The sequence below is a fragment of the Vulpes lagopus genome, chromosome 10, assembly GCF_018345385.1.
Source record: "Vulpes lagopus strain Blue_001 chromosome 10, ASM1834538v1, whole genome shotgun sequence".
Lineage (NCBI taxonomy): Eukaryota > Metazoa > Chordata > Mammalia > Carnivora > Canidae > Vulpes > Vulpes lagopus.
The window spans coordinates 97,705,502-97,729,726 of record NC_054833.1 but is presented as its reverse complement, the minus strand read 5'-3'; the positions used below and the strand labels follow the sequence as shown (position 1 = coordinate 97,729,726).

General features: G+C 42.7%; 1 protein-coding gene across 1 annotated transcript; it reads left to right on the top strand.

Annotated features, from left to right (window-relative positions):
• Positions 1-27: 27 nt before the first annotated feature.
• Positions 28-9,683, top strand: DYNLRB2 (dynein light chain roadblock-type 2). Its single transcript, XM_041772020.1, has 4 exons — positions 28-144; positions 2,498-2,573; positions 8,445-8,612; positions 9,442-9,683. The coding sequence occupies exons 1-4, from the start codon at positions 142-144 to the stop codon at positions 9,483-9,485; spliced, it is 291 nt and encodes a 96-aa protein (XP_041627954.1). The 5' UTR covers positions 28-141; the 3' UTR covers positions 9,486-9,683.
• The last annotated feature ends 14,542 nt before the right edge of the window (positions 9,684-24,225 follow it).

Below are 24,225 nucleotides of genomic sequence, written 5' to 3'. Positions count from 1 at the left end.
GGACCGCGTACGCGCAGGCGCGGGTACCGGCACTTCCGGGAGGTCACATCCTCCCCCGTCTCCTAGCAACGGCTGGAAGCGTCGCGGACTTCCCGGGCAGCGTTGGCGCCGGACTGAGCCGAGAGTCCAGCTGTCTGCACGATGGTAAATCTGGAGCCCCGCTCCCTCCGGGGGCGCCGACGTCTGGGGCTTCCCCTGCCTGGGCGGCCCGGGGCCGCGGCGGGGGCTGGGGGCTCCAGAAGCTTTTTGGGAGGGGCGACAGGGACGAGATACCTAGATGGGGGAAACCTTTCGAGAGGGATAGGTCTCTGGAGGGTTGATTCCGGCGGCTGGAAGTGGCGAGGTGTGAGCGGCGAGAAAGGGAAGAGAGAGATGGGGCGGGGGGGGGGGCGGGTATGACAGGTGGTGAAGGGGTGAGGGGTCTCGACAGCGAGGAAACTTTGAAGAGGAAGGAGGCGACGTGGAGAGAAGTCGGATCATCCTGGGAAGGAAGGAAGATGCGACAGGGAGAGAGAGCGGAGAAGGAGGCGACGCTGAGAAGGAAGGAAAATAGAGGGGCGCCCGGGTGCCTCGGTGGTTGAGCGTCCGCCTTTGGCCCAGGGCGTGATCCTGGGGTCGCGGGGATCGAGTCCCGCATCGGGCTCCCTGCATGGAGCCTGCTTCTCCCTCTGCCTGTGTCTCTGCCTCTCATGGTGTGCCTCTCATGAATGAATAAATAAAATCTTAAAAAGGGAGGGGGGAGGAAAGAGGAAAGGGAGGACAGAGCAAAAACTGAAAGCGAAGAAGAAAAGGAAAGTGGAGCCTGGGAATAGTTCGGAAAGCAGCAAGGTGAAAGCAGAGTTTTAAGAGAGGAATTAAAAGGAGATTGGAAATGGGGATGAAGAGATTGCATTGGGGGGCGCAGAAAACACGAAAAAGCAGCTGAAAGAAGAGAGGGAAAGGCTGACAACAGAGAGAAGCATTTGACAAGGAAGTAAAAAAAAAAGATAAAGGAGGAATCAGTGGTCGTAAGGAGCTGTGGACAATGTCCTTAAAGACACAAAGATGTAATACGTTTTGGGTCCCCTGTATAACTACTCCGCCTTAGTGCAGTGTTTCCCAAAGTGATATGCAAAGTTGCTGTGTAAGACAGCTTGGAAATAACAACACAGTGAATCATATCTGAGGAAGTTATTCCTCTTCTTCTTCTTCTTTTTTTTTTTTTTTTCTCCCAGCCGGTAGACTATATCCAGTAGAAAGCTCCTGGCACTGTTAGGTCCTTAAGCACTGTCATTTGGTAATTTCTTTTTTTAACCTGAACATCAGTGCTCAGGCTCAGACCTTTCTTTGGAGTAGAATTTAATAATATGTTCTCTCTTCATTTATTTTTGTTCTCATGGTTATTTCTGTTTATGACAATCAGCAGATTTCCATTTGTGGTAGTGATGTATAGTTTCCTTGTAATATGCATTTAAGTTTTTAATAGTGAGATAATTCAAAGAGCATACTAGGTAAATAGTGTAGATGGTATTCATTATGGCAAAAAGTGGGAATCCAGCACATGAATGCCCGAAATTCAGAAAACACCTGCTATAGTGGTGGAAAAGGGGACGGAAGTGTTCCTGCCCACAGCAAGTGCAAAAGAAAACTTTTGACTAAAGTAGCATAATATTCATCCATATGATGTCAGAAGGAAAAAAAAATAGATCACAAACCCTCATCAAGTGACTCTGTAGGATATTGTTTGAATCCAGAAAATCCAGTGATTACTCAGGAATAATATGCAAGTTTGGAAAAGATTGTGATTTTAGCATTGGTGGAAGGGAATAAAACTGGTACAATAGAGTCTGTGCAAAAGATTAATTCAGAAAGCTGAGTTTAAAACCCAATGGTGTTCCAGCATCATCACTCATGATTGAATATTCGTGGTTGAACATTTGCACTGAGACCCAGGCTATCATTACTAACAGAATCCTGGAATCTTAGACTGTGCTGTGTTTACAGATTATCCTGAATTTAATCATCTGAACTCTCAAGAAGGTAACATTTAGGACTAAGACTGAGATTTCTCATGAAGGGATGCTTTTAGACAGATGGAAGTAACCATATAGCTCAGTAACTTTGTAAAGGGCTATAATACAGATAAGGAATTTTTCATATGAATACAGAAAGATCAATGAGTAAAACATGAGCAGGAGCAGATTTCTGTCCAACTTAGAGAATGCTTTTCCAGCAAACAGAGATATTAAAACCTGAGTGAGCTCTTGTGAGACAGTAAGCTCTCCATCCCTAGAAGAGTTCAAGCCCAGAGGTATGTCAGGTTTTATGTAGGAGTCTTATCAGTTTGGCAGGCTTGTACAAGACAGTTTCAAAGCTCTCTTCCAAAGGTCTGAGATTATAGTATCAAGAACCTTAGGCTAAAGGGATAGGAGGGTAGATGTCTCTGAACATTATTCAATTTAGGATTCGGGCTACCACAAAGACTGAGTTTGGTTAATTGCCTTCCTGATCTCTTCAGGCAGAGGTGGAGGAAACCCTAAAGAGGATCCAGAGCCATAAAGGGGTCATTGGAACTATGGTCGTAAATGCAGAAGGTAAATATATCACAGGTTGCCTTCTTGACATACACAAGCCAACCGAGAAACTACTTGTTGTGCCAAGCCTAGGACAGACATCTTAGAATTTGAAATAAAACATATATTTTCTATGTTTTAGCTATAACATGTACTTATCAAACATCCAAGTCTCTGTTCCATACCAAGTGCTCTAAGAATTAAAGATATAAATATGAATAAGACATGTCTAAAAATATCTGTATATCCCTAAGAAACACTATACACTGTCTACTTTGGTGACCCTTCTAATATTTCAGAAGCAACAATAAAACTATCATATTGAAGACAGGGAGGATGTCATTGTTGGCAGTTTTTATTCTAACATTACAAGGCATACAGAGTTTCAGTCTTCATTTTAAATGAAATTGTTGTTCCTTTCCCATCCTTAATAAATGGCGAATCAATTTTAATCTCATGTATAGTATAGGCTTTGTGGTCATAGTATAAGAAGGACCAGCGCATTTCCACCCATGAAATCCATAGACTTACACCAGAAACTTGCTCTCATTCCACAATCCCTGTTAACAATCCACAGAGCATGTTCTCTGGCAGACTGCTCCCTGATCAGCTATGGGGCAACCTCTAAAGGCTCCTGCTAGTTTCATTGCTAATTCAGGCATTTGCAAGGGCAAGAAGTACCGCAAATCCCAGAACATTTGTTGAAATAAGAGTAGCTACTTCACATAATTCACAGTGCAACCATGAAATTGGCATATTGCCATAGCAGAATGCTTACAACAGAATCTCACAGCTAATCATTATTTTGGCACAGTTCTATCAATAAATGTTTATTGAGCAACTGCAAACCACAGCCAAATTCAGACTTCAATCCCTTATCAATTAAAAATAGAATATAACCTACTTTACTGATGGTTGTGATCATTAAATGAAATAATAATTGATCAAGTCCCTGACACAATACCCAACACTTAATATAATTATAATTAAATAATTCTGAGAATGTGAAAGTTTTTCATTGATTTGGACAGATAAAACATTCAATGTGTAGATAAAATATTGGATATGTTTTGCAAATAAAATAAAATGAAAAATAACACCAAATGAATATAATAAATTCACCCAGCTTGAGTGATCAGGAGGGAAAGGATTTAAGATCAGCTTTATAGGTAAGAAAGAGTTACGCCTAATATTTCCAGGAAGTGGTCCAACCCTAGCACATTGTTCCGGTTGAAATGATTTTTTTCCTGGCATGTTCATAACTCCACACATCCCCTAAATACAGATATTTAGGCTATCTGTATCTGAAATTATTTTTTTCCTGGCATGTTCATAACTCCACTCTAAATACAGATATTTAGGCTATCTGTATGGATTCAAAAAGGTAATGTATTCATTTTCTTCAGCTCCCATAACAAGGTACCACACACTTGGTAGCTTAAACCTTAGCAAGTTATCAGTTCCGGAGGCTGAGAGTCGAAATAAGGGTGTCAGCGAGGACAAGCTGTTCTTTGAAGGCTCCACAGAATCCTTCCTTGCTGATGTGTCACCTTCTGTTGGTTTCCAGTTCCAGTCCTTGGCACTCCTTGCTTGTAGATGCATCCATCAGTCCAGTGTCTGCTTCCATCCTCATGTGGTATACTCCTCTCTGTTTTCTCTCCTTATAAGGACCCCAACCCTTGGATTCAGGCCCACCCTGTAGTGTGACCTCATCTAAAAAATTACATCTGCAAAGACCCTATTTCACATTCTAATATTTAAGGTAGATTTGAATTTGCAGGAGGGTATACTATTCAATCAAGGATAACTCATTTGACAAGTTACATTGGAAGATCTTAGTTGAAAATACATAATCCTAGCAATATGCATCATATGTCTGAAAATGCCCATACCCCGTGCTCTACAATGTCACTCCTCGGAATTTATCCTGAGTAAAGAAGAATAAAGGAGACTCACTGATGCATCATATACAATAGCAATAAATAAACAGAAAAATCACTAAACAAATCTAAGCAGTAGGGAAATTTTTTAATTAATTATGTAATACTTACTTGATGAGCCATTACTCTGTTTAAAATGTTGAGGAATATTTAGAGTTACGGGAAACTATTAGGTGAAAAGAAGCATGGAACAAGCAGTAGGTCAACACTTTCTAATCATAAATATAGCCAGTCACACATAAACACTTAAGATACATATGAAAGAAAAGGCAGGGATACAGTGATCATCTCTGAGTGCTGGAATTACAATTGATTTTTGCTTTTCCCTAAAATTTCTTAATATTTTTCTTATCCAAAGGCAACAAAATATTATTCTTAATACCCATTAACTTTATCTAATTAACCCCTACAAGGATAAGATTATGTTAGGATTCAGGGCACTTGTCTGAAAGCCAAATTAACTTTTTCCCAAAAATATAAAATAGAGGTTTATTTTTATGGTCAGATTATTAATAACCAGAGTGTATGACAAGCATGTTTATTAATAGCATATGGTTTAAGTTGTGTGATCAGAATTAATAAAATATTCCATTTCAGCAGCCTACTGAATTTTAGATGAAGTGTCATTTATTATAGCACAGCTTTGCTGCTTTCAAAAGACCCATGAACCTTAATACTAAAATTAATTAACTAAGATGGTATTCACGTGTTCTTGTTTACTACTAATGGTTTTAGTGTAATTCTCAACAAATCATTTTAACATATTTTCAGGTTTTATCCGTGACTATGTAGGCCTTTTACCATGTTTATCTCCTCATATGGCATGTTGAATAGAGTCCTTTGGTTTCACCGTTACTGAAACATAGGCGTTCTATCCATGGCAATAAAGTAGACTTATCAGTTTAGCCCACTGCTGAGTGGTACAGGTTTTTATTAGAATAGATTCTTTGTTAACGTTGGTTTCTCATTTATAAAACCATTCATTGTTTATAATATTGCAGCAGTGATTGTTGAATTAGACACTGGTGAATATATATATTTGTTTCACAGACAGTCATAACTGTTAAGCATTCTTATGTAGTAAGCCTGATTTCTGTCGGCTCTTAATTTTAAATATTCTTGACATTTCTAATAATCTATTATTTGAATTTTACTAGATTTTATCAGCCATCCAGCCAATTCCTTATATTTTGAAATGCAATCAACCAAAATACTTCTACAGTCAAAGACTACCAGCTTACTGGGATCATAAAGAGTCATATATTTTTTTAAAGACTTTATTTACTTATTCATGAGAGACACAGAGACAGAGGCAGAGCAGAGGCAGAAGGAGTAGCAGGCTCCCTCTAGGGAGCCTGATGCAGGACTAGATCCTAGGACCCCATGGTCACGACCTGAGCCAACGACAGATGCGCAAGCACTGAGCCACCCTAGTGCCCCATAAAGAGCCATATTTTAAAGTAGTGCCATAAACTCAGCAATATCAAATTCATATTCTTTGTTCTGGAAGTTCCATTGTAGGGATTTACCCTACCCATAGACACAAATGTGACATGGCATGCACACAACCATATTGTGTAGCCTTGCTTATAAAAGTCAAAGATTGAGAACAATCTAAATGCCCACCAGGAGAATTTACTAGTTACGTGTTCACAAGTCATCCATTCAACAATCATGTTATGCACTCACTAACCTAAGTGGTCCTGCTTTATATGTACTCTATGGAATAATTGTCCAAGAGTATTAAATGAAAAAAATTAAAATACAGAATACAGAACAATATAATTAAGGAGTGAAGAATACAAACACAAACATATTTGAACACATTTAGAATGCTTCTGCAAACTGGGAGCAGTAACTACCTCTCAGAAGGAGACATGAGTGAATTTTATACTTTTATACTGTGTGCTAAAATTGCTTCTTAATAAATTATTTTTAATTACCTCACATGGTACCAAGCAAGAGCTCAATAAATATTTGTTGATTGATTTTTTTCAAGCAGTCTGTAGTGGGTATGAACAACTCCAAGAGTTTCCACAGTGTGCACTTATTATTCAGAAAGGTTAGCTGTTTTATTTATTGGCTTGGATCATGAAATGACTAACTAAATAGGCCTGAGCACCGGATTCATAATCTTGTCATCTACATTTTAAATAATTTATTCTGGTTGTATTTCTTGTTTTGACACTGAGCATTGCAGACTTTGTGGGTAGCCACTCCTCAGGATGCAAAATAAAACTAGTCCTCTAGAGGTGCTCTCAAAAGGTGGAGTGCTTGCTACATTTCAGCCTGCTGCTTGTTAAAGACACAGGCCTTGAGATGTTTCATCAGCTGTGAATGATATAACTGACTTCAGGGTAAAGAGGCCAATCAATAAATATACAGATGAACAAACTTGATAAAAAGACTTATTTTTTTATTTATGATAGTCACACACAGAGAGAGAGAGAGAGAGAGGCAGAGACACAAGCAGAGGGAGAAGCAGGCTCCATGCACCGGGAGCCCGACGTGGGATTCGATCCCGGGTCTCCAGGATCACGCCCTGGACCAAAGGCAGGCGCTAAACCACTGCGCCACCCAGGGATCCTGATAAAAAGACTTATTTATTGAACAGGTTTTCCTTTAAATATTATCCTTGTCTTATTTGGCAAGACCTGTTCCAGAGGTTAACAGTTTTCTTAAAAGAGAAAAGCAAGTAGTCTGTTTCACAGTCAGAATGGAGTTCTCAGTTTCATGAAAAACTGGTAAAATCCTTAGTGTGTAATACTGTTGCACTCTTGAAGTCCTCTCTTGTTTAACAATTTCTGGAATTGCATTCTCTGTGAGGGAAAACCCAGAGCTATGTTTGCCTCTTTCACTGATTGGCCTTAATTCATGTACCTGTGAAATTTGAGCAACCCCAAGTTCCCCTTCATATGCGTCCCTAAATTAAAAGCACGTTTTCAAATAAAATCCTTGCAATTCCCTGGCTATCTGGTAGTTCTCAAAATAATCTGAAGTTCCTCTCAGATTAGGCACAACATATGTAAAATACCTAGCACCGCACCTGTTAAAAAAAATAAGCCCTGAGCACCAAGTGACCTGAATTGAGCTAAGATTGATTTGAAGTGAATTGAATTATACTTGCATATTTGTCTGGCTAGATTTTCCCAGTTAAATTAATAGGTTCAGATTTAAATGCGCATAATGGAACAATAGAGCACACAAGCAGCTAAATTTAATAATGCTTAAACCAAGAATGAGCACAAACCAGGGAATGCCCAGCAGAACCACCTTGCCTTTGCTGCCGTGTTCTCTGATATAAAATTTAAAGTTTGCAAGATACAGTATGAGGAGTTACAAAGAAATTTTTTAAATCCCTTTTGATATACTCTTCAATATGTGCTGCAATATCCCTTTCTATTGCTGGCCTTAGGGGAGGAAACATGACACAGACCAGGCATTTCAAAGAAAAATGGCTGTAGATTGGCTGCTTGGAGAAGTGCATTTTTTAGAGTAATATGTTAACTTTGTTCTGAAATAATTAATTCACAACTTCCAAAAAAATGTATGCATAAAAACGTTCTTCACACCATTAGCAACAACAACAAAAACTGTTCCTAACGATCTAACAATAGGGAATTAGTTATATTACGATATGTTTATAAAATAGTGTGTACAGCCATTGAAAATAATTTGTTGACATTATCACTGACAAGAGCAACTTGTATATGCTACCATTTAAATGAAGATAAAAGCAAAAGTCACATTTGTAATCATAGTTTGACCCAACTGTATTTTAAAATCCATGTAAAGACAAAAAGATCGGAAGGAAATAAGCTAAAATGTTACCAGTAATAGCAGCCATAACTTTTTCTTCCACTTTATAGTCATCAGTATATTCTAGTGTTTCCACAGTGCATATTCCTTTTATAATTAAAAAATGTTAACCCCAAAGTGAATCTCATAACAGGCATCCCTATTCGAACAACGTTGGACAACTCAACAACGGTTCAATATGCAGGTCTTCTTCACCAGCTGACGATGAAAGCCAAGAGCACAGTACGTGACATTGATCCTCAGAACGACCTCACTTTTCTTAGGATCAGATCAAAGAAACATGAAATCATGGTAGCCCCAGGTAATGTGGCATTTCATTTCATATTTAAAACATCTTTCTGCTTTACTGGATAGAAGCTTTGTTTCAAAGAACTATAGATTTTTAACATGCAATATGGCTCATAATGTTCTTCAATTATAAAATGAAGATGTCTAAATCTGAAAAATCCAATCTGGAAATTTTGTGGAATTAGTGGCAAATTTAACCTTTGAAGAAGTTGACTCTTTTGCCTATTTGCACTTATTATCAGTAATCAAAATAATTAAGAGATGTAGATCTCACATTAGAGACTTTCAGGAGTATAAAGAAATGTTTCCTGTCCAGGGGATAAAGTACAGAGTAGATCAGACTGTAGGGTCTTAAACCTTCCCTGGGAGAGAATACATTCACCTACCTGTCAACAACAGCCACCATAGAAATACTTCTTTCCCTGAAGGAATTACATGCACAGTGTTAGGAGATGTCTGTGCAAAACAGGACTCATGCTCCTATATCTTATCTAGAACAAACTTCTCTAGAACATCTATAAAACCCCCAAACTGAAGCTTTTTCTCCACCTTTGACCTTACCCTGGATGTACATTAAAAGCACTTGAAGAGCTTTACAAAAATAATTATTGATACCTGAGGCCTCACCCCAGGCCAGTGAAATCAGGACCTCTGGAACTGGGCGCCAGGTCATGAGAGCTTTTGAAAGCTCCACAGGTGATTCTGATGTGCAACCAGGATGGGAACCATCAGTCTACAGAAAGTCCAAGTCATGTTTTGAAGAGAAAAGCAGATTAGCTGAAGTATTCATTTATTAAGTTTAATTTTTCAGGTAGATTAATTTTGTCCACATCTCTCCACAGATAAAGAATATCTTTTGATTGTCATTCAGAACCCATGTGAATAGATCTGCTACAGCCCAGCCTGTCCTATGATGTCAGATTGAAAACATTTTACTTTATTACTAAGATTATATTCCAATCTAACTGACCTTTCAGACACTGTTTTCTATTTTTACATTTAAACTATTTGGCACGTCTCATTTAGTCCCTTTCCAATATATTATAAAGTTGTGATTTAGCTACATAATAAATGAGTTCTGATATGTGAGTCTCTTTCTTTTATACTACACACAACCAAAGGATTGTCGTGAGAAGACAGGCTTCCTTGCTAAAATCCTTGCAGTCCAAAGGTACACCAAGAATCAGCGGGGCTGTGTCCTTTTTCCCATTTCCTTAGCATGTCAGGGAGATCCCATGGAGTGCATCAGGAGCTACCAGGGAAGTAGGAAGTCCTGACCCTCTGGAGGCACTAGATACTCTCCCCGCTTCAACAAGGGAAGCAAAAAGTCAGAGGTGTGGTCCTCAGCAGGGTCAGCCCCACAGCTGAGCACCTCCTCCCATCCCAGACTGTGCTTCTGCCACACCAGCCTGTGAGATCAGCAGCAGGTCTGAAGCCAGATGCATGCTTACAGGGCTGACCAGAAAACCCCACTAGGTATTTCAAATATTCAGAAAATAATGAAAGTAATAACAGAACAAATATAACAGATTTCTAAGCCCCATTAAAACAGATGTTAGTATTTTGCCATATTTACCTTCTATCCTCTCTTTTCTTAATTAAGCCTTTTGAGATAACTGAGGATTCACATGAAATTATAAGAAATTACACAGAGATCCTGGGTACCCTTTACCCAGTTCCCCAAACTACCACATATCTGACTTTCAAGCAGTTTCCCCACACTTTTTATTTTAAAAGACTTCAAATTTGCAGAAGAGTAGGAATAGCACAGTCAACTCCCACATAAGCTTCACTCACATTCACCAACTCTTAGTATTTCACGTTTGTTTCATCTCTCTAGATATACATGTGTATATATCATATATACATATAAACAGAACCCTGCTTTCATATTTAAGACATTTAATATTGATACTATATCATCTAATACACAGTCATATTCAAATTTCCTCAACAGTCCCAATAATGTCCTTTACAGATTTTTTTTTTAATCCAGGATTCTATCAAGGGTCACATGTTGCATTTGGTTGCCATGTCTCTTATTTTTAGCTGTTTTTAGATCCCTTGTTCTCCATTTTCCACCTCTAGGTGTTATCGAATTTGTATTTCTTCTCCACTGAATCCCTAGTGCCACCTGCCACCCACCCTGAACCCCTCCCGATTGGACCCAGATGCAGCCTGTAAGCAGAGAAAGTTCAGGCAAAGAGCAAGTCTCAATAACAGTCTTTCCCTTCCTTCCATGCCATGACATAGAGACCAGACATACCATCATGGACCCCGCCTCATCCTTCAGCCCAGTGGGATGTGGGTACCATAACTCACTCACCCACAGACAGCTTCGGCATCTGCTGGCAGGTCCAAACATACACAAGGCCTTGTTAGAATCCAGATGGCAAGCAAATGGCATTACTGAGGGAGAGGACGACAGAAATGACGTAGTTGACCCCTTGATTTTACAGGTAAGGATTATACCTGAAACATGGGTCAGGTGTCTTTCAGGAATTGGGTATGTGGGTTCCTATCAGAGTGGTCATGCCTATAGAATTGGTGCTTATAATCTTGTCAGAGGGCTTATGCTCTTGTGAGACCTGCTCCACACCTCCCCCCAAAAAATTGTAAAAATTAATTCATTGTTATAAAATGTACCAGAGGCAACATTTGATTCTAATACCTAAATCTGTCAGCTCCCCATAGCTTCCCAGCCCACCCAGAGCTCATCAGCAGATGCATGGCTGAGTGGCAAAGCCACTTCCTTCCTCATGGCCCAGCCAGAAATTTCAAGCCCCATTTGAGATGTAGCAGTTGGAAATCTCTGGCAGGTGCAGATGACACCATTGCAAGTGCCAGGGCTCTGTGTGGGCTCTTCCTGGGAGGAAGACCCTTCCATCCTATTGGGCAGGAACTCTGACTGCACTTCTGCATCTAGAGGACACTATAACCCTTCATTAGAGACAGAGACTGTAGCAACAAAAAGTAAAACTTGCCAACACCAATTGCAATTGGGGAGGATATAATCTTGGGGAATGTGTACCACCCCTGCCTTCCAGCACACAAACATTCACATTCCCCCTTGGATTCGTAATAACATAGTTAATTAGCCCTATTTAAAAGATGCCTGAATCCATAGACTAAAGATCCACATCCATACAAAACTATTGCCAAAGCTTTCGTTTCCTATGAGAAGTACAAGCCTGGACTCACTGGTGCCACCCTTTAGTCCAACTTGCTATAAATTCTACTTGAACAATGGGAGAGCTATTTGCAGACTCTCTGGAGGAACATATCCCAGCCATAAATATTAATGATAATGAACCTGGAAAGGCTAGCTTAATAAAATAGCTGAAAATGCATTTACACATCATTAGCATTACAAGCTCCCAAATCTTCATCACTGAAGAGCTGGACCATCCTGGTAGAGAATGGTGGGAGCCTGTCCAAAGCTCCAGCAGGTACTGCTTCAAAGTCCCTTTTACTGGGTACGTTCTGGCTTTTGAGCTCGATTGCCTATCATCTTCAAAAGCAAAAATTACCATGGACTAAGTAAGACTTGGATTCCCCACCCTCTTCCTTAGTCTTTAACAAATTATAATTAACCAACTAATATGTCTTTGACACAGGGCAAAAGATTCTTTTCTGACCTTAGAAAAAAATGTACTACCCTTAAATAGGAAATTATAGCATGTTTAGGTGAAATAGACATAGATATTTATTCAAGCAACCAATATGTGGTCTTATATTCCATTTCTTTAAAAAAAAATTAAAAAAAAAAAGTAGATCATGTTTGGGGCCATCACAGAACTTTCAGAGTGGTGCTAACATCTCTCACCAGGAGCCTTACAAATGATAAAATAGTATCTGAAATCCTGGGAATCATGGGGCTAAGAGAACTCCCATAATAGGAAATAATCTCTAGTAATGGAAACTCAGGAATCCACATGGCAGTTTGGAATATTCTTAGTATCTTGAATATTTATGCTTAGTAACACTTTTCTGTTTGAAAATTTGGCGTAGAAGCTTGAGTTAGCCATGTACTCAGACATTCCTTGAACACAGAGAAAAGAAGACTGAACGTCTTCCTTCCTCCTGGGTTCTTTGGGAAACCTCCACGTCTTGATTGCCTTCAACAGACATGACTTCAGGACTCGCTCTCTGAACCCCACCAACCTTAAACATTCCTGTGGCATGCAGAAATGATTTTCAGATTTTCATACTTTCGTCAATTTCACAACATGAGGTGCAATACAGCACAGTTGGAAGATCATGAGACCTAGAGTCTGACTCTACTACTTATTGGTTAGCAGGGTCCACACTTCTCTGGACCTCAGTTTACTGGCCCACAAATGGGCCCACTTGCAGTGGCCTAGCACTCCAAACTCTACAATACATCATAGATGCCAATTATTATTAATAATAATAGCAATCTCAGCAAAATAAACCAAATTTGCCATAATTGAGCCATTTAATACATCTCACTATGGCCTCTTCTATTATTTAACCACATGCATAAATAGATGTAGAGTTATAATGCTGTTCAGTACATAATTTTGTCTAATTCTTTTGTCATTTAATAAGGATTTCCACATTCCTACCTAGAGGTTTTTCTTAATACCTATATGCAGTTCTGTCAAGTTCACACCTGCCAGAGAACGCCAAAGAGAGATGCTTCCTTGGTACGTAGATTTGGAAGAGAGTTAGAGAAAAGTCCTCCTGTGCCTAGGCTGATGCACAGGTAATGCCCCTACTTCCACGGGGGAGTAGCAGAAAGAGCCAGTTCTCAGGAGGAAGGAATGCAGCTGCCATGCTTTGTAACACAGCAAGAGCAGAGCGTTCATCTCACACGTTCCCTGCAAATGTTCCAGGTCCTCAATTACATTTTCACCTTTGAGCTTATGAAGCACCCCCGAAGCCTGCTAGTAAGTTTTCCTCTTTTGTGTACACTAGAGTGGGTTTCATCTATTTCCTGAAACCAGAAAGTCCTTATCTTGCCATGAACCTATATTTGGGCCACCCCTAACTGCTTTAATCAGACCCAGTCCAGGAGCCCAGTGGCTCCCTGGGAAGTGTATATTAATCAGAGGCCCTGAACAGATGGATTGTGGTCACCCACTCCCTTGCTTCCCTCGTCAGTGCCTCTTTCTAGCTTTGGCTAGGCAAGAGGAGAAACCAATGATGAACTTTTCAGGAGTCAGAGCTGTGGGGGGAAAGATGTACTGACACATCCCTCTCACTGAGGTGCAGCAGCTCTACTTCATTTCCTCCTTGTGAGTGGCCTCTGCCTCTGACATTGGCTGGAAAGAGAACTGGCCACCTGGACTTTGGGCAGGTGCATTCTCAAAGCAGCACTAGAGGTGGCTCCAGGCATCTGGAGTGGAGGAGAGCCATATGAGAGACAACAGGGGTACAGAAGTACAGCACAGACCCACCTGACAACCAACTCTCCCCTCGTGCCAGAATTCAGTGTGGAGTCGAGGAAAGGACCCTGCTTTGTAGCCAGACAAGTCTGTCTTTGACTCCTGCCCCTGCCATCAACAATAATAATATTAATAATAATAATGTATTATATTATGATTTTTGGAAGAAGAGGAAGAAAAAGGAGAATGAAAGGGAGGAGGAGGGGAAGAAAAGACAGAAGCGAAAGGACAAGAACAGCAGCGGCTAACTTTTGCTGGTCACTTACTCTGTAACAGGCACATTGGATTTGCACAACAGTCTCATTTTACAGACAAGAACAGCAAGGCTGAGAGAGGTCTCACAACTTGCCTGAGGTTAATCAAGCTTTTAAGTGTCAGAGGATGCATTGCAACCCCAAAGCTTGACTCAGGCACACACTCTTAACCACTCCCTTCCATCGCTGACTCACCAGACTACTGACAAGGAAATTAAAATCGCTGAGCCTTGGAATCCTTACTTGTATAGTACAGACTATAAAGAAAAAAAATATAAGGCACCTGACACTTAGCAAATGTACAACAAAGGGTCATGGCAATTATCACCATCACCCTCATCAGTACTACATCATCATCACCCTCATCAATACTACATCATCATCACCCTCATCAGTACTACCTGGAGAAGCAGTAAGTGCTGGGAGATGACCACTATAGCTGTTATGTTATCATTATAAATATGATCAATGTCACAATGTGGATATTTGACAATATTCCATGGAGGTCATCAGATAGAAATCAGTCATCCATCTGGGTCTACAGGATGTCAGACCACCATCTCCTGCATTGAATGTCATCATATCTGGAATGGCTCAGAGGAGTAATCTCCCCATCAATAGTACATTTACTGTTATGTGTGTTCACCAAGTCTATGCTTTATCACCCCCCCAATCTGTCTACACTTGTAACCAGTTTGAACCATTCCTTCCTTCCCCCTCCCCATGCTGCCTATACATATAATCAGCTTTTCTATTTAGCCTGGATTGATAAGTCAATTTAATTCATAAGACTGATTTTCTGGTCCATACTCACTGGCTACATTAACTCAACAATCCACTCAAGAGAAGCTGTGCATTTGGAAGCCTATAGGGCTTAAGAACACAAACTCTGTCTTATTCTTACACTCCACTCGCTCAACCTCAGTGCCTAGCAGAAAATCTGACCCAGGGTCTATGGGGTGAATAGTCAATATCTCTATCCCTACCCAGCCCTATCTTAGAAACACTATTCCCTAGATCATGGGGTTGATTCAAAGGGGTTCACCAAATCAATGAGCACCTTTAAAGTAGACATAATTAGCTATATCCCCCAAGAATAGTCAAGATGGGATTCTGACCAATTATAATCTTTAGAACTTCTCAGCTCAGATCGCAAAATGAATTAAGGCAGGTCATTGACTCTCAAGGGCCTCCTTCTGCATCTGCTCCTGCACAACCTCCTGCTTCCTGAATAGCCCCAAGGAGCTATCTGGAGACTCCCATCAATGCCAGGGGAGTGGATGTCCTGGCTCCTCAGAATATGTTCCAGCGCTTACAGCTGCACCCTCTGTAGGGCAGGGATGGGAGGCTTGTATGGGCAAGTCCCACACCTCTGGGGAATGGGCTGGCGCCAGCATCATCATATTACAATGGCCCAAATGGTGCTGTCAGCCAGATCCTTTATCCAACATGACCTTTAAGTTGTTCACAAACTCTGAACCTTTCAGTGGGTATTTGATCATATCTCAGGGAAGTGGGGGGAAAGTGAATGTGAATGTCTCCAAGGGGGAGAAAAAAAAAAGCACAACACTATCCGTGATGTCAGGAGCTCAGGAAAGAGGATATTATCTGAACATGTTTACCTGCTCTTGCCCAGCCCAGCAGTTTCCGGGAGATGCAAGCAGGGATTAATAACCATTTATGAAATCTCAAATTAATAAAAAAAAAACAGGCTCCATTTGAGAATTTAAAGGAAAGAAGGTGTGCTTCTTAATCAGGGAAACCTTAACCAGGCAGTGCCCATTCTGCAAGCATTTAACCAGGAATTACTTTATGCTAGGCACACTCTGTGCCCAGGAGCAGATGTGGGTGATGTCATCCCTTGCTCCCCCAAAGCTCCTGGCATATCATGGAGATATGTGCAGAATCCATTTTCAGTGCAGTGAGATAATAGGAATCAGTGTAGCCTGTGTGAGGGACGGTGATCATACAGCAGATAAGGGGCTGATAAAGGCGTCGTGTTTCTGGACGGCTGCATTCAGGCAGACATACCTGGGCTGGATGTCAGAGGCAGACTAGGAGTTTGCAATGTTAAGAAGAGGGCAGGAATGATCTGGGCAGAAGGAACTGCAGAGTGAGGTTTATTCTAGGCCAGTGGTTTTTGAACCTTGCTTTAGGAATGGCAACCTTCATTCCCATACAACCTTGATCAGAGGTGAGCAAAGCTGTTCCCTCTCCATAAAGCATGTTGGGTTCCTCTTCCATTCTGTTCTCTTCTCCTGTCCTCCACCACCCCCACACATCCACACAATGCTCCTTAGGGGGCTCAGTGCAGCCCAGACCTGCTGAATACAGATCTCCATTTAGGAAGACTCTCAGCAGACTTCTGTTCTCATTAAAGTTTGAGAAGTGCCTGCTCCAAGGCGCAGAAATCTGTTTTCACCAACAAGTGCCCCGGGGAAAGGGGTTATGACTGGGCAGGCTTAGCTATACTCCCGCTCTAATTTTTCTCTTCTTGATGTCTTCCTCCATTGCTAAACCCAAGCCACTCAAAGCTACCGCTAAGAACAACTAGGGAAAGAAGTAAAAGGGTGTCACCGCATTCCCAACTAAAAGAAAGAGACAGAAGGTGCTCTGTAAAATCCAACCAAAGCTGATTCCCCATCTAGGTTTCCCACTCCAAGCACTTGGGGATCCCTGGATACCTTGGGCTTCCAATAAGTCAGTCCAACTAGTTTGCACATGGCAGCTCCATAACCTTCACCTCCACCTGCTCCAACCACTTTCCCTTGGCACTGCCATGTCCACAGAATGATGGTGCTTCTACCGGAACTATGTGTCTTGAACATGACAGATACCTCCGGGAACTACCACACTGGTGGGCACTACCCCCTCACATGCTACCACCATCCCCTCCCATGCCAGGCACAGCTGCAGCACCCACGAGCTCTACTCAGAATAACAGAAGGAAATGCCTCCCTCCCCTTTCTGGAGTCCTTCTGCTTGGACTCCAAGTGAAGTCACCCTTTCATTTTTTACGACAAGGACCTTACCTGGGTATAGATCCCATTCAATAATCAGATGGTTCTTCCACACAGAGAAGTGAGTCCCCCCCCCCCCCCGCCGGCATATTTTATTATCCCCATTTTCCTGAAAAAAAAAAAAAAACCGAGGCTCACATGAAGGCAGTATCTTGCCCAGAGTGAAACTACTCAACTCAAAGCCCCAGGAGGTCAGAACCCAAGGGTTACTCATCACCACAAGCCCCATGCATGATTCAGAGTTAGCATTTAGTCTATACACGGCATAGAAAGCCTGGACGAAGAATACATGGATTGTGTGTGCTACAATCCACGCTGCCAGTTTGGAGAGGCAAAGGGGCCTGCTCTCTAAATAAGGGCAGATTTATCACTGGACCCTCCACCTCCCAGATGCATGGAACATCTAAAGTCTCTATCAGACCTCTTCCTTCCCAGCACTTGCCAGAATATAAATTCCCGATTTGGGGATGCAGTTATTACTTCTGTTGCTATCAGTAAGGAAAACAGGCTGTTCTACTCTCAAGATAAGGATAATGGACTCCAACACAGCCAGAAATTCTGTCTCATGTGTTTGTGTATGTGTGTACACATGCGTGTTAAGATCCTGAGGAATACACACCAAGCATTAACAACAGTGATTTCTCAGTGAGCGGGATTATGCTTTATTTTTTCTCCCTTTTGCCTTTCTTTATCTTCTGTTTCTTTTACTCTTTTCTGCAACTTCAATTTTTACTAAAGTATGATATGCATTTAAAACCACACATATTGGGGTGCTTGGGCAGCTCGGTCGGTGAAGCATCTGCCTTCGGCTCAGGTCATGATCCTGGGTCCTGGGATGGAGCCCTGCGTCAGGCTCCCTGCTTCTCCCTCTCTGCCTGCTGCTCTGCCTACTTGTGCTCTCTCTCTGTGTGTCATATAAATAAATAAATCAAATCTTTTTTAAAAAGCACACATAAGTATCTAGTTCACAATGAATTTTCACTAACTGAACACATCTGTGTAGCCAGCACCCAAATAGAACAAAAAACTAAATGCAACCATTCCCTCAAAGTACCCTTTGGGCTTCCTTCAGGTCTCTAACTGACCCCAAGGAGCACTAAGCACCGGGCTTTTGTCACCAGAGGTTAGTTTTTTCTTTGTGTACTTTGTGTACACAGAATCTGACTCTTTCATGTCCAGCTTCTCCCGACCATCCATGGTGAGATTCATCCTTGCTGCGTAGGAGTGGTAAATCACTCATCCTTATCGCTGCTTGTTGCTTTTTTCAAGCATAGAAAATATTACTTAATTTTTTTTTCCCCTTTGGTAGCAGGAGGGAGTCAGAAGGATGGAGCAAGTTCTCTCCTCCTTGCAGGAAGTAGGTCTGTGAAACCAGGTCTGTATCTCAGGGAGATGGTAAAAAGAAGCAAGGAAAGTCAATGTTTTCAGCCAACAGGTCCATCATCACCACACAGCAGAAAGAACATATGCTTTGAAAGCCTCAGTTCAAATCCTGACCTGGCCGCTAGCCTCTCTAGGAAGCAATGGTTCACTCTTTGAGCCTTGGTTTCATCATCTGTAAAATGGGAAATCTTAATTGTTCCCTGTAGCAGACACTGCTGACTTCCACCCAGATCTCCTTGAAGACTTTATTATCATTTCTGTGTCCTCTTCTGCTGGCCTGTGAGGCAGGGTTTGCTTCCACCCGCCCTGGGGTTACAGAAGCCACTTTGTAGGCACACAGGAGAGAACACTTAGTACCTGGGCATTTGCTCACGCTGACCATTAGGGCCCTTGGGCAGTGAGTGCTGGATGCAGGGGCATGGAAGTCCAGCTCCTGTGCACCCAGGGGAGGTGCACCTCACCCTCCAGAGGCCCCTGCAGCAGACTGCAGGCCCCCCAAATGGTCTTGGCCTGAAATCCCACCTTTGCCGGGCAACCTCCCCTTCCCCTCCCCCCAGCTCCCTCTCTCCCTGCTGGTTCCCCATGAGCTCCTCCTGAATTAATCACATGCACAGGAATCCTCGTAGGGGGCCCAAGTCTAGGAAACCTGCCTTCAGACACCTGAAGGAACATTGTGAGGTATACATGAATAATTGCATATAAACCACCTGCACCTGAGAGGTACTGGCACCTGTTAAATCTCTCCCTCGGGTCAGCCGCCAGCTGGCCTTGCTGTGTGGCCACACACCTTGAATCCTAAAATTCCTGGGTTAGAAGGAACCATAAATGTCCAGGACTCCTAGAGTCCTGAATTACCTCAAATCGCTGCCATCTCTCCCTGAAGAGTATTACAGTGGCCTCTAAATGCAATAACCAGAGACAGCAGAACCGCCCCCATCCAGAAGCCCAGCTTTATTGTGCTACAATCAGCATGGCCATCTTGAATGGAGATAAAGCTGTGCAGAGCGGATATTAAAGCCCCCGGCGGCACTGAGCTTCCCCAGATCGGAGGCCAGATTCCCCACCAACTGCTCCACAGCATCTGCACCCCCTTGACCCCATGCTGGCCGGTAGGGAAGGCGGCTGTGTCCTTGGGCAGTGGTGGGCAGCCCTGTGCGTTAGCAGTCACTCCTCCTGAGAAGCTGGGGGCGGGTGTCTTCCTGTACCATAAACCAAGAAGTGCAAAAGGATATTTAAAAAGAGAGAGAGGGAAAAAAACAAACAAACAAAAAAACATGGCATGCATAGAATTATCCTCTCTTTGGAAAAAAAAAATTCATTGTTTCTGAATAAATCCAGGGCGTTGATCTGTATTCTGAAAATACTTTAGATTCACTCCCCTCAACAGGATGGGATCGTGGGAGCCAGATATTGACAAGGGGTAGGTGTTTTTTGTTTTGTTTTGTTTTAAGGGGTAGGTGTTTAATGTTAACAGTGGCTGTTTATGCCAGACACTACTTTAAATATTTAACAGTCTTTGAAGATGTATGTTCACCTTTGATTTACAGATGAGGAAACAGAGACCCCCCAAAAATAAGCAGCCTGTCCTGACCCCCACAGCTGGCAGTGATAGGGCTGAGGAGTCTCCAAGGCTGGGTTCTCAAGCAGAGCTATTGCCAGGGACTTAGGTACAAAGGATGTTTTAGTTTCCTAGGGCTGTTGTAACAAAGTACCACAAACCGGGTGGCTTAAGACAACAGAAATTATTCTCTTGCAGCTCTGGAGGCTAAAACCCTTCTTTGTCTCCTCCTGGTTGCTGGTGGTGGCTGGCAATCTTTGGGGTTCCTGGGTTTGTAGCTGTGTCACTCCAATCTCTGCTCCTGCCATCATGTGGCTTTTCTTCCCTGCATGTGACTCTGTCTCTGCCTTCTTCTCTTCGTAAAAGGACATCTGTCATACTAGATGAAGGGCACACCCTGCTCCAGTATGCTGCCATCCTAAATAGCTGCAGCTGCAATGACCCTTTGATCAAATAAAGTCATATTCTGAGGTATTAGGGGTTAGTACTTCAATGTATCCTTTTGGGGGACAGAATTCAACTCCCAGCAGAGGACTAGCAGACAGAAACTCCGTTTCTAAACAAGGAGATTCTGACAGAGTAGGGGGAGGCTTAGCCTTCTCCCGCACTCAGGGACCCGGGGATGGACACTTAGTGTCTCTGATCCTGAGGCAACATCTCCATTTGGTCCACCTGCTACTAAGGAGATGGCCCTGGAGGAAAAGACCAGCTCACGGCTGCACTGCAGCAGGAATGAGTAAGAATATGGGGAAGGGAGGGTGGATCTCTAAAATGCGGCGCTCTCGCTCAGGAGAAAGCTCTACAAACATGCTCTGGTTAAGACTCTACTCTTATGAAAAAATTTGCATTAAATCGAGACAAGCCTTCTCAATTGCAAGCACAGAAACAAACTCTGGATGGACTTGAGCTTTTAAAAGGGAATCTATTTTAATGATAGGGTCTAACTCACACGATACCTGGGAAGGCTGGTGGACCCAGCGGAAATAACAGGAATAAGGGAGTCTGAGAGGAAGACAGGACTGCATTCAGAATCAGAGCCAGCCCAGTGAGGACACTGGTGCCACTGCCAGGCTGCCCACAGGCCTGGGACATCATTGCTGAGGCCACCACAGCTACCAGCAAAGATCTTCCACTGTCCCTGTTTTTTGAGGGCTGCTAGTTCCAGATTTAAGTCATTGGTTGAGCTAACACACACATTGAAGGCTTGGCTGCAAAGGACTCTGGGAAAGCATGTTTCTAGTTGTTTGGGGTTTTTTTCTTAGCTTTAAAAGAGAGAGATGGCCTCTGCCTCCTATAATAAGCCATATACCAAGGAATCCCACATATATGAGAAGGAGGTTCAAATGGTGAGCAAACAGTGGGAAGTAACTCTTAGGTAAGATAAAAAACTGCTTCTTGAGGAGCAAAGGTAGGATGGGGATGGCAGAGCCAAAGCTAGAAATGGAGCTCATGGCTCACAGACTTGAGATATTGGTGTCAGAAGCTTCTGAGAGGCCACAGACATAGAAAGTAGCATAGAGATTGCCAGGGGCTGCAGATGAGAGGTGGGAGTGGCTGCTCATGGGCACAGGGTTTCTTTTTAAGGTGAGGAAAATATTTTGGAATTAGTGATGATCATCATACCACCAAAGCGTATACTTTTAATAGGTGTATTTTATGTTATGTGAATTATATCTCAATTTAAAAAAGAAGTCTCAGAGAGAGATCCAGGCCACTCAAATTTGCAGGAGGAAGAGGTGTCCTGGTTATAGAAAAATAGTGGGATGGGCATTGGGGCATGTGTATATGGAAAGAGGTGCATTCTCTCAATTTTTCCCATGACGGTAACACAATGTGATAGACGTCGATCTGGGGAAATGGAGCGGAGTGGGCCAAATATGTCAGTGGTCCCAAACATCCCATTTTCCTCTTGGAAAATACTCCACCTCTCTGCTCATGATGGATCACCATGAAGACACACATTCCCGCTATTTCTGCTCAGGATAACACAAATATAAAGCCCAGTGGTGGTGATGGTTTTCCACTTGAGATGGAAACTTTTTTTCTAACGAACTCATTTGGGGGCAGTAGGGGGTGAGTAATATAGAATTAGAATATGGATTATATCCTAAATGCCCTAGACCATAAATGCCATGTTCCACCCCCACTGAATCCTCTCCCCAATTATGCAGGGGTGGTGGTGGTGGTTATTACCTCCCTCTTCCAAGTGCAAAAAAAAAAAAAAAAGAGCCACAGACAAACTAGATGATTGGTATCTAGGTTTAAAGCCCTGCTTCCTTCACCAGCACGGCTTTCTTGAGTATATTTAAGCAGGAATATAACCTTCTGTGAGGGTAATTGAGGTTGCAGGCAGGCAAGGCACCCAGGAAAGGCAGCAGAGGAGTAGCTACTGGAGACAACAAATGACTTTTAAGAACAGGGGTGTTTAATTTTCAATGTTTAATGTTGTGGGCTGTGCCTCCTCAAACCCTTAGCCAAGTCCACTGTACAAAGGCCCTGGGTGAGCAAGGACTTTTTTTTTTTTTTTTTTTTGGCAAGGACCAGTTGATTGGTTGATAAAAGAAGTTTTCCATTTGGATCCATGCTGGCAGAAATAAAGCAACAGAGATAAGATTTAGAGATCGGGACTTTCTAACAGAAGGCAGAAATCTGATCGAAATTTGAACCTGAGGTTGTAAAAATGCCTTGGAATTAACAGGCATTGCAGCTAATTATAACTAGATCTTAGGGGACAGGAAACCCCCTTTGCTATTAAGATTTCACACTTATTAACCCTCAGACTCTGAGCACTTTCAAATTAGGATAAAAATTTGAACTGATCTTTGTAGTGCTGCTGTCTAACGCATGGTAGGGACTCAATAAAAGTTTGCTGAATAAATATGCTCAGGGATAAGGCCCCACATGAATAGGTCATTGCATAAGTCAGGAACCATATTTGCCTACAAGCAAAAGAAGTTGATTTCAGTGTTTAATTGGGTAAGAAGTCTGAAGGTGAGCAGATGCAGTCTAAAGTCACAGTGCCACACACATGGTTCTACTGTTCTGTTCTTGCATCTTTATCATACACCCTCATGGACGCAAGATGGCTGCTGTGCCTCCGGACATCACGCCCTCATCTAGAGAAAGAAGAAGGGAATGACAAGTGGTTTTCCTCTGAGCCAGGCTTTAGTTGAGAAGGAACTAAAGTTCCTTTTCCAGGAACTTCTGTCTGCATTTCACTTGCCAGAACTGCCTACAAGAAGTGCTTGGAATTCAACTAGAAGAGAAGAGAGTTAAATAAATAGATGATTAGAGCCAGATACTGTTTCAGCGGGGAATGGGGGGAGGTGTCTCCCTTCTCATTCTTTTCAACCAAACTGGGAATCTACTTGAAATTTGAGCATTGTTCACATCACTCAGAGAGTGATAATTGCTATGAAAGAGAATGGCAGAGGCCTGCACACAAGGAAACTGTGGCCTGGACAGATGAAGTTGCCCAAAGGTGCACAGCTGTGGCTCAAAACCAACTCCAGGGGTCTTCGAAGCTCAGTGTCTTTCTGTCCCCTTCCTGGGCCGGGCTCATGGGATTCTCAGGGCCTGGAAGGAAGACATAAGCAGGCCCTCATTCCCTTGTTGGCTTGTCCTCCAGGCTCTGTCCTATGAGATGGTGCGTGCGCTTTCTCAGGGGCCAGGCCAAGCCAGGCCTTGCTGGCATCGTGCACCGTCTGGCGGAGAAGTCTTACATCAAACAAATCAAAGCCTCTCAGCTCTGCAGCCCGCTCGTGCCTCGCAGCCAGGGATGGAGGGATGCTGCTGGGGCCACTGGGACTCTGAGTCATCAGCAGGGGCTGGCAGCACTGAATCCCACCGCAGATTCAGTGGGGGAGCCCGTGCTCTCAGAGAGCAGGGTCTGGACCGGGTGGGAGCCCGAGTTAGGGAGGACTCTCGTGGCCTCCCCCTCACCCCCTGCCATGGTGGCTCGGTCACGGACCTGGTCCCTCTGCCAGCCTTTCCCCAAGTC

Coding starts and splice junctions, on each gene's coding strand:
- DYNLRB2 (XM_041772020.1), top strand. Junction 2,574..8,444: donor TATGGTCGTAAATGCAGAAG/GTAAATATATCA, acceptor ATCTCATAACAG/GCATCCCTATTCGAACAACG. Junction 8,613..9,441: donor TGAAATCATGGTAGCCCCAG/GTAATGTGGCAT, acceptor ATCTCTCCACAG/ATAAAGAATATCTTTTGATT.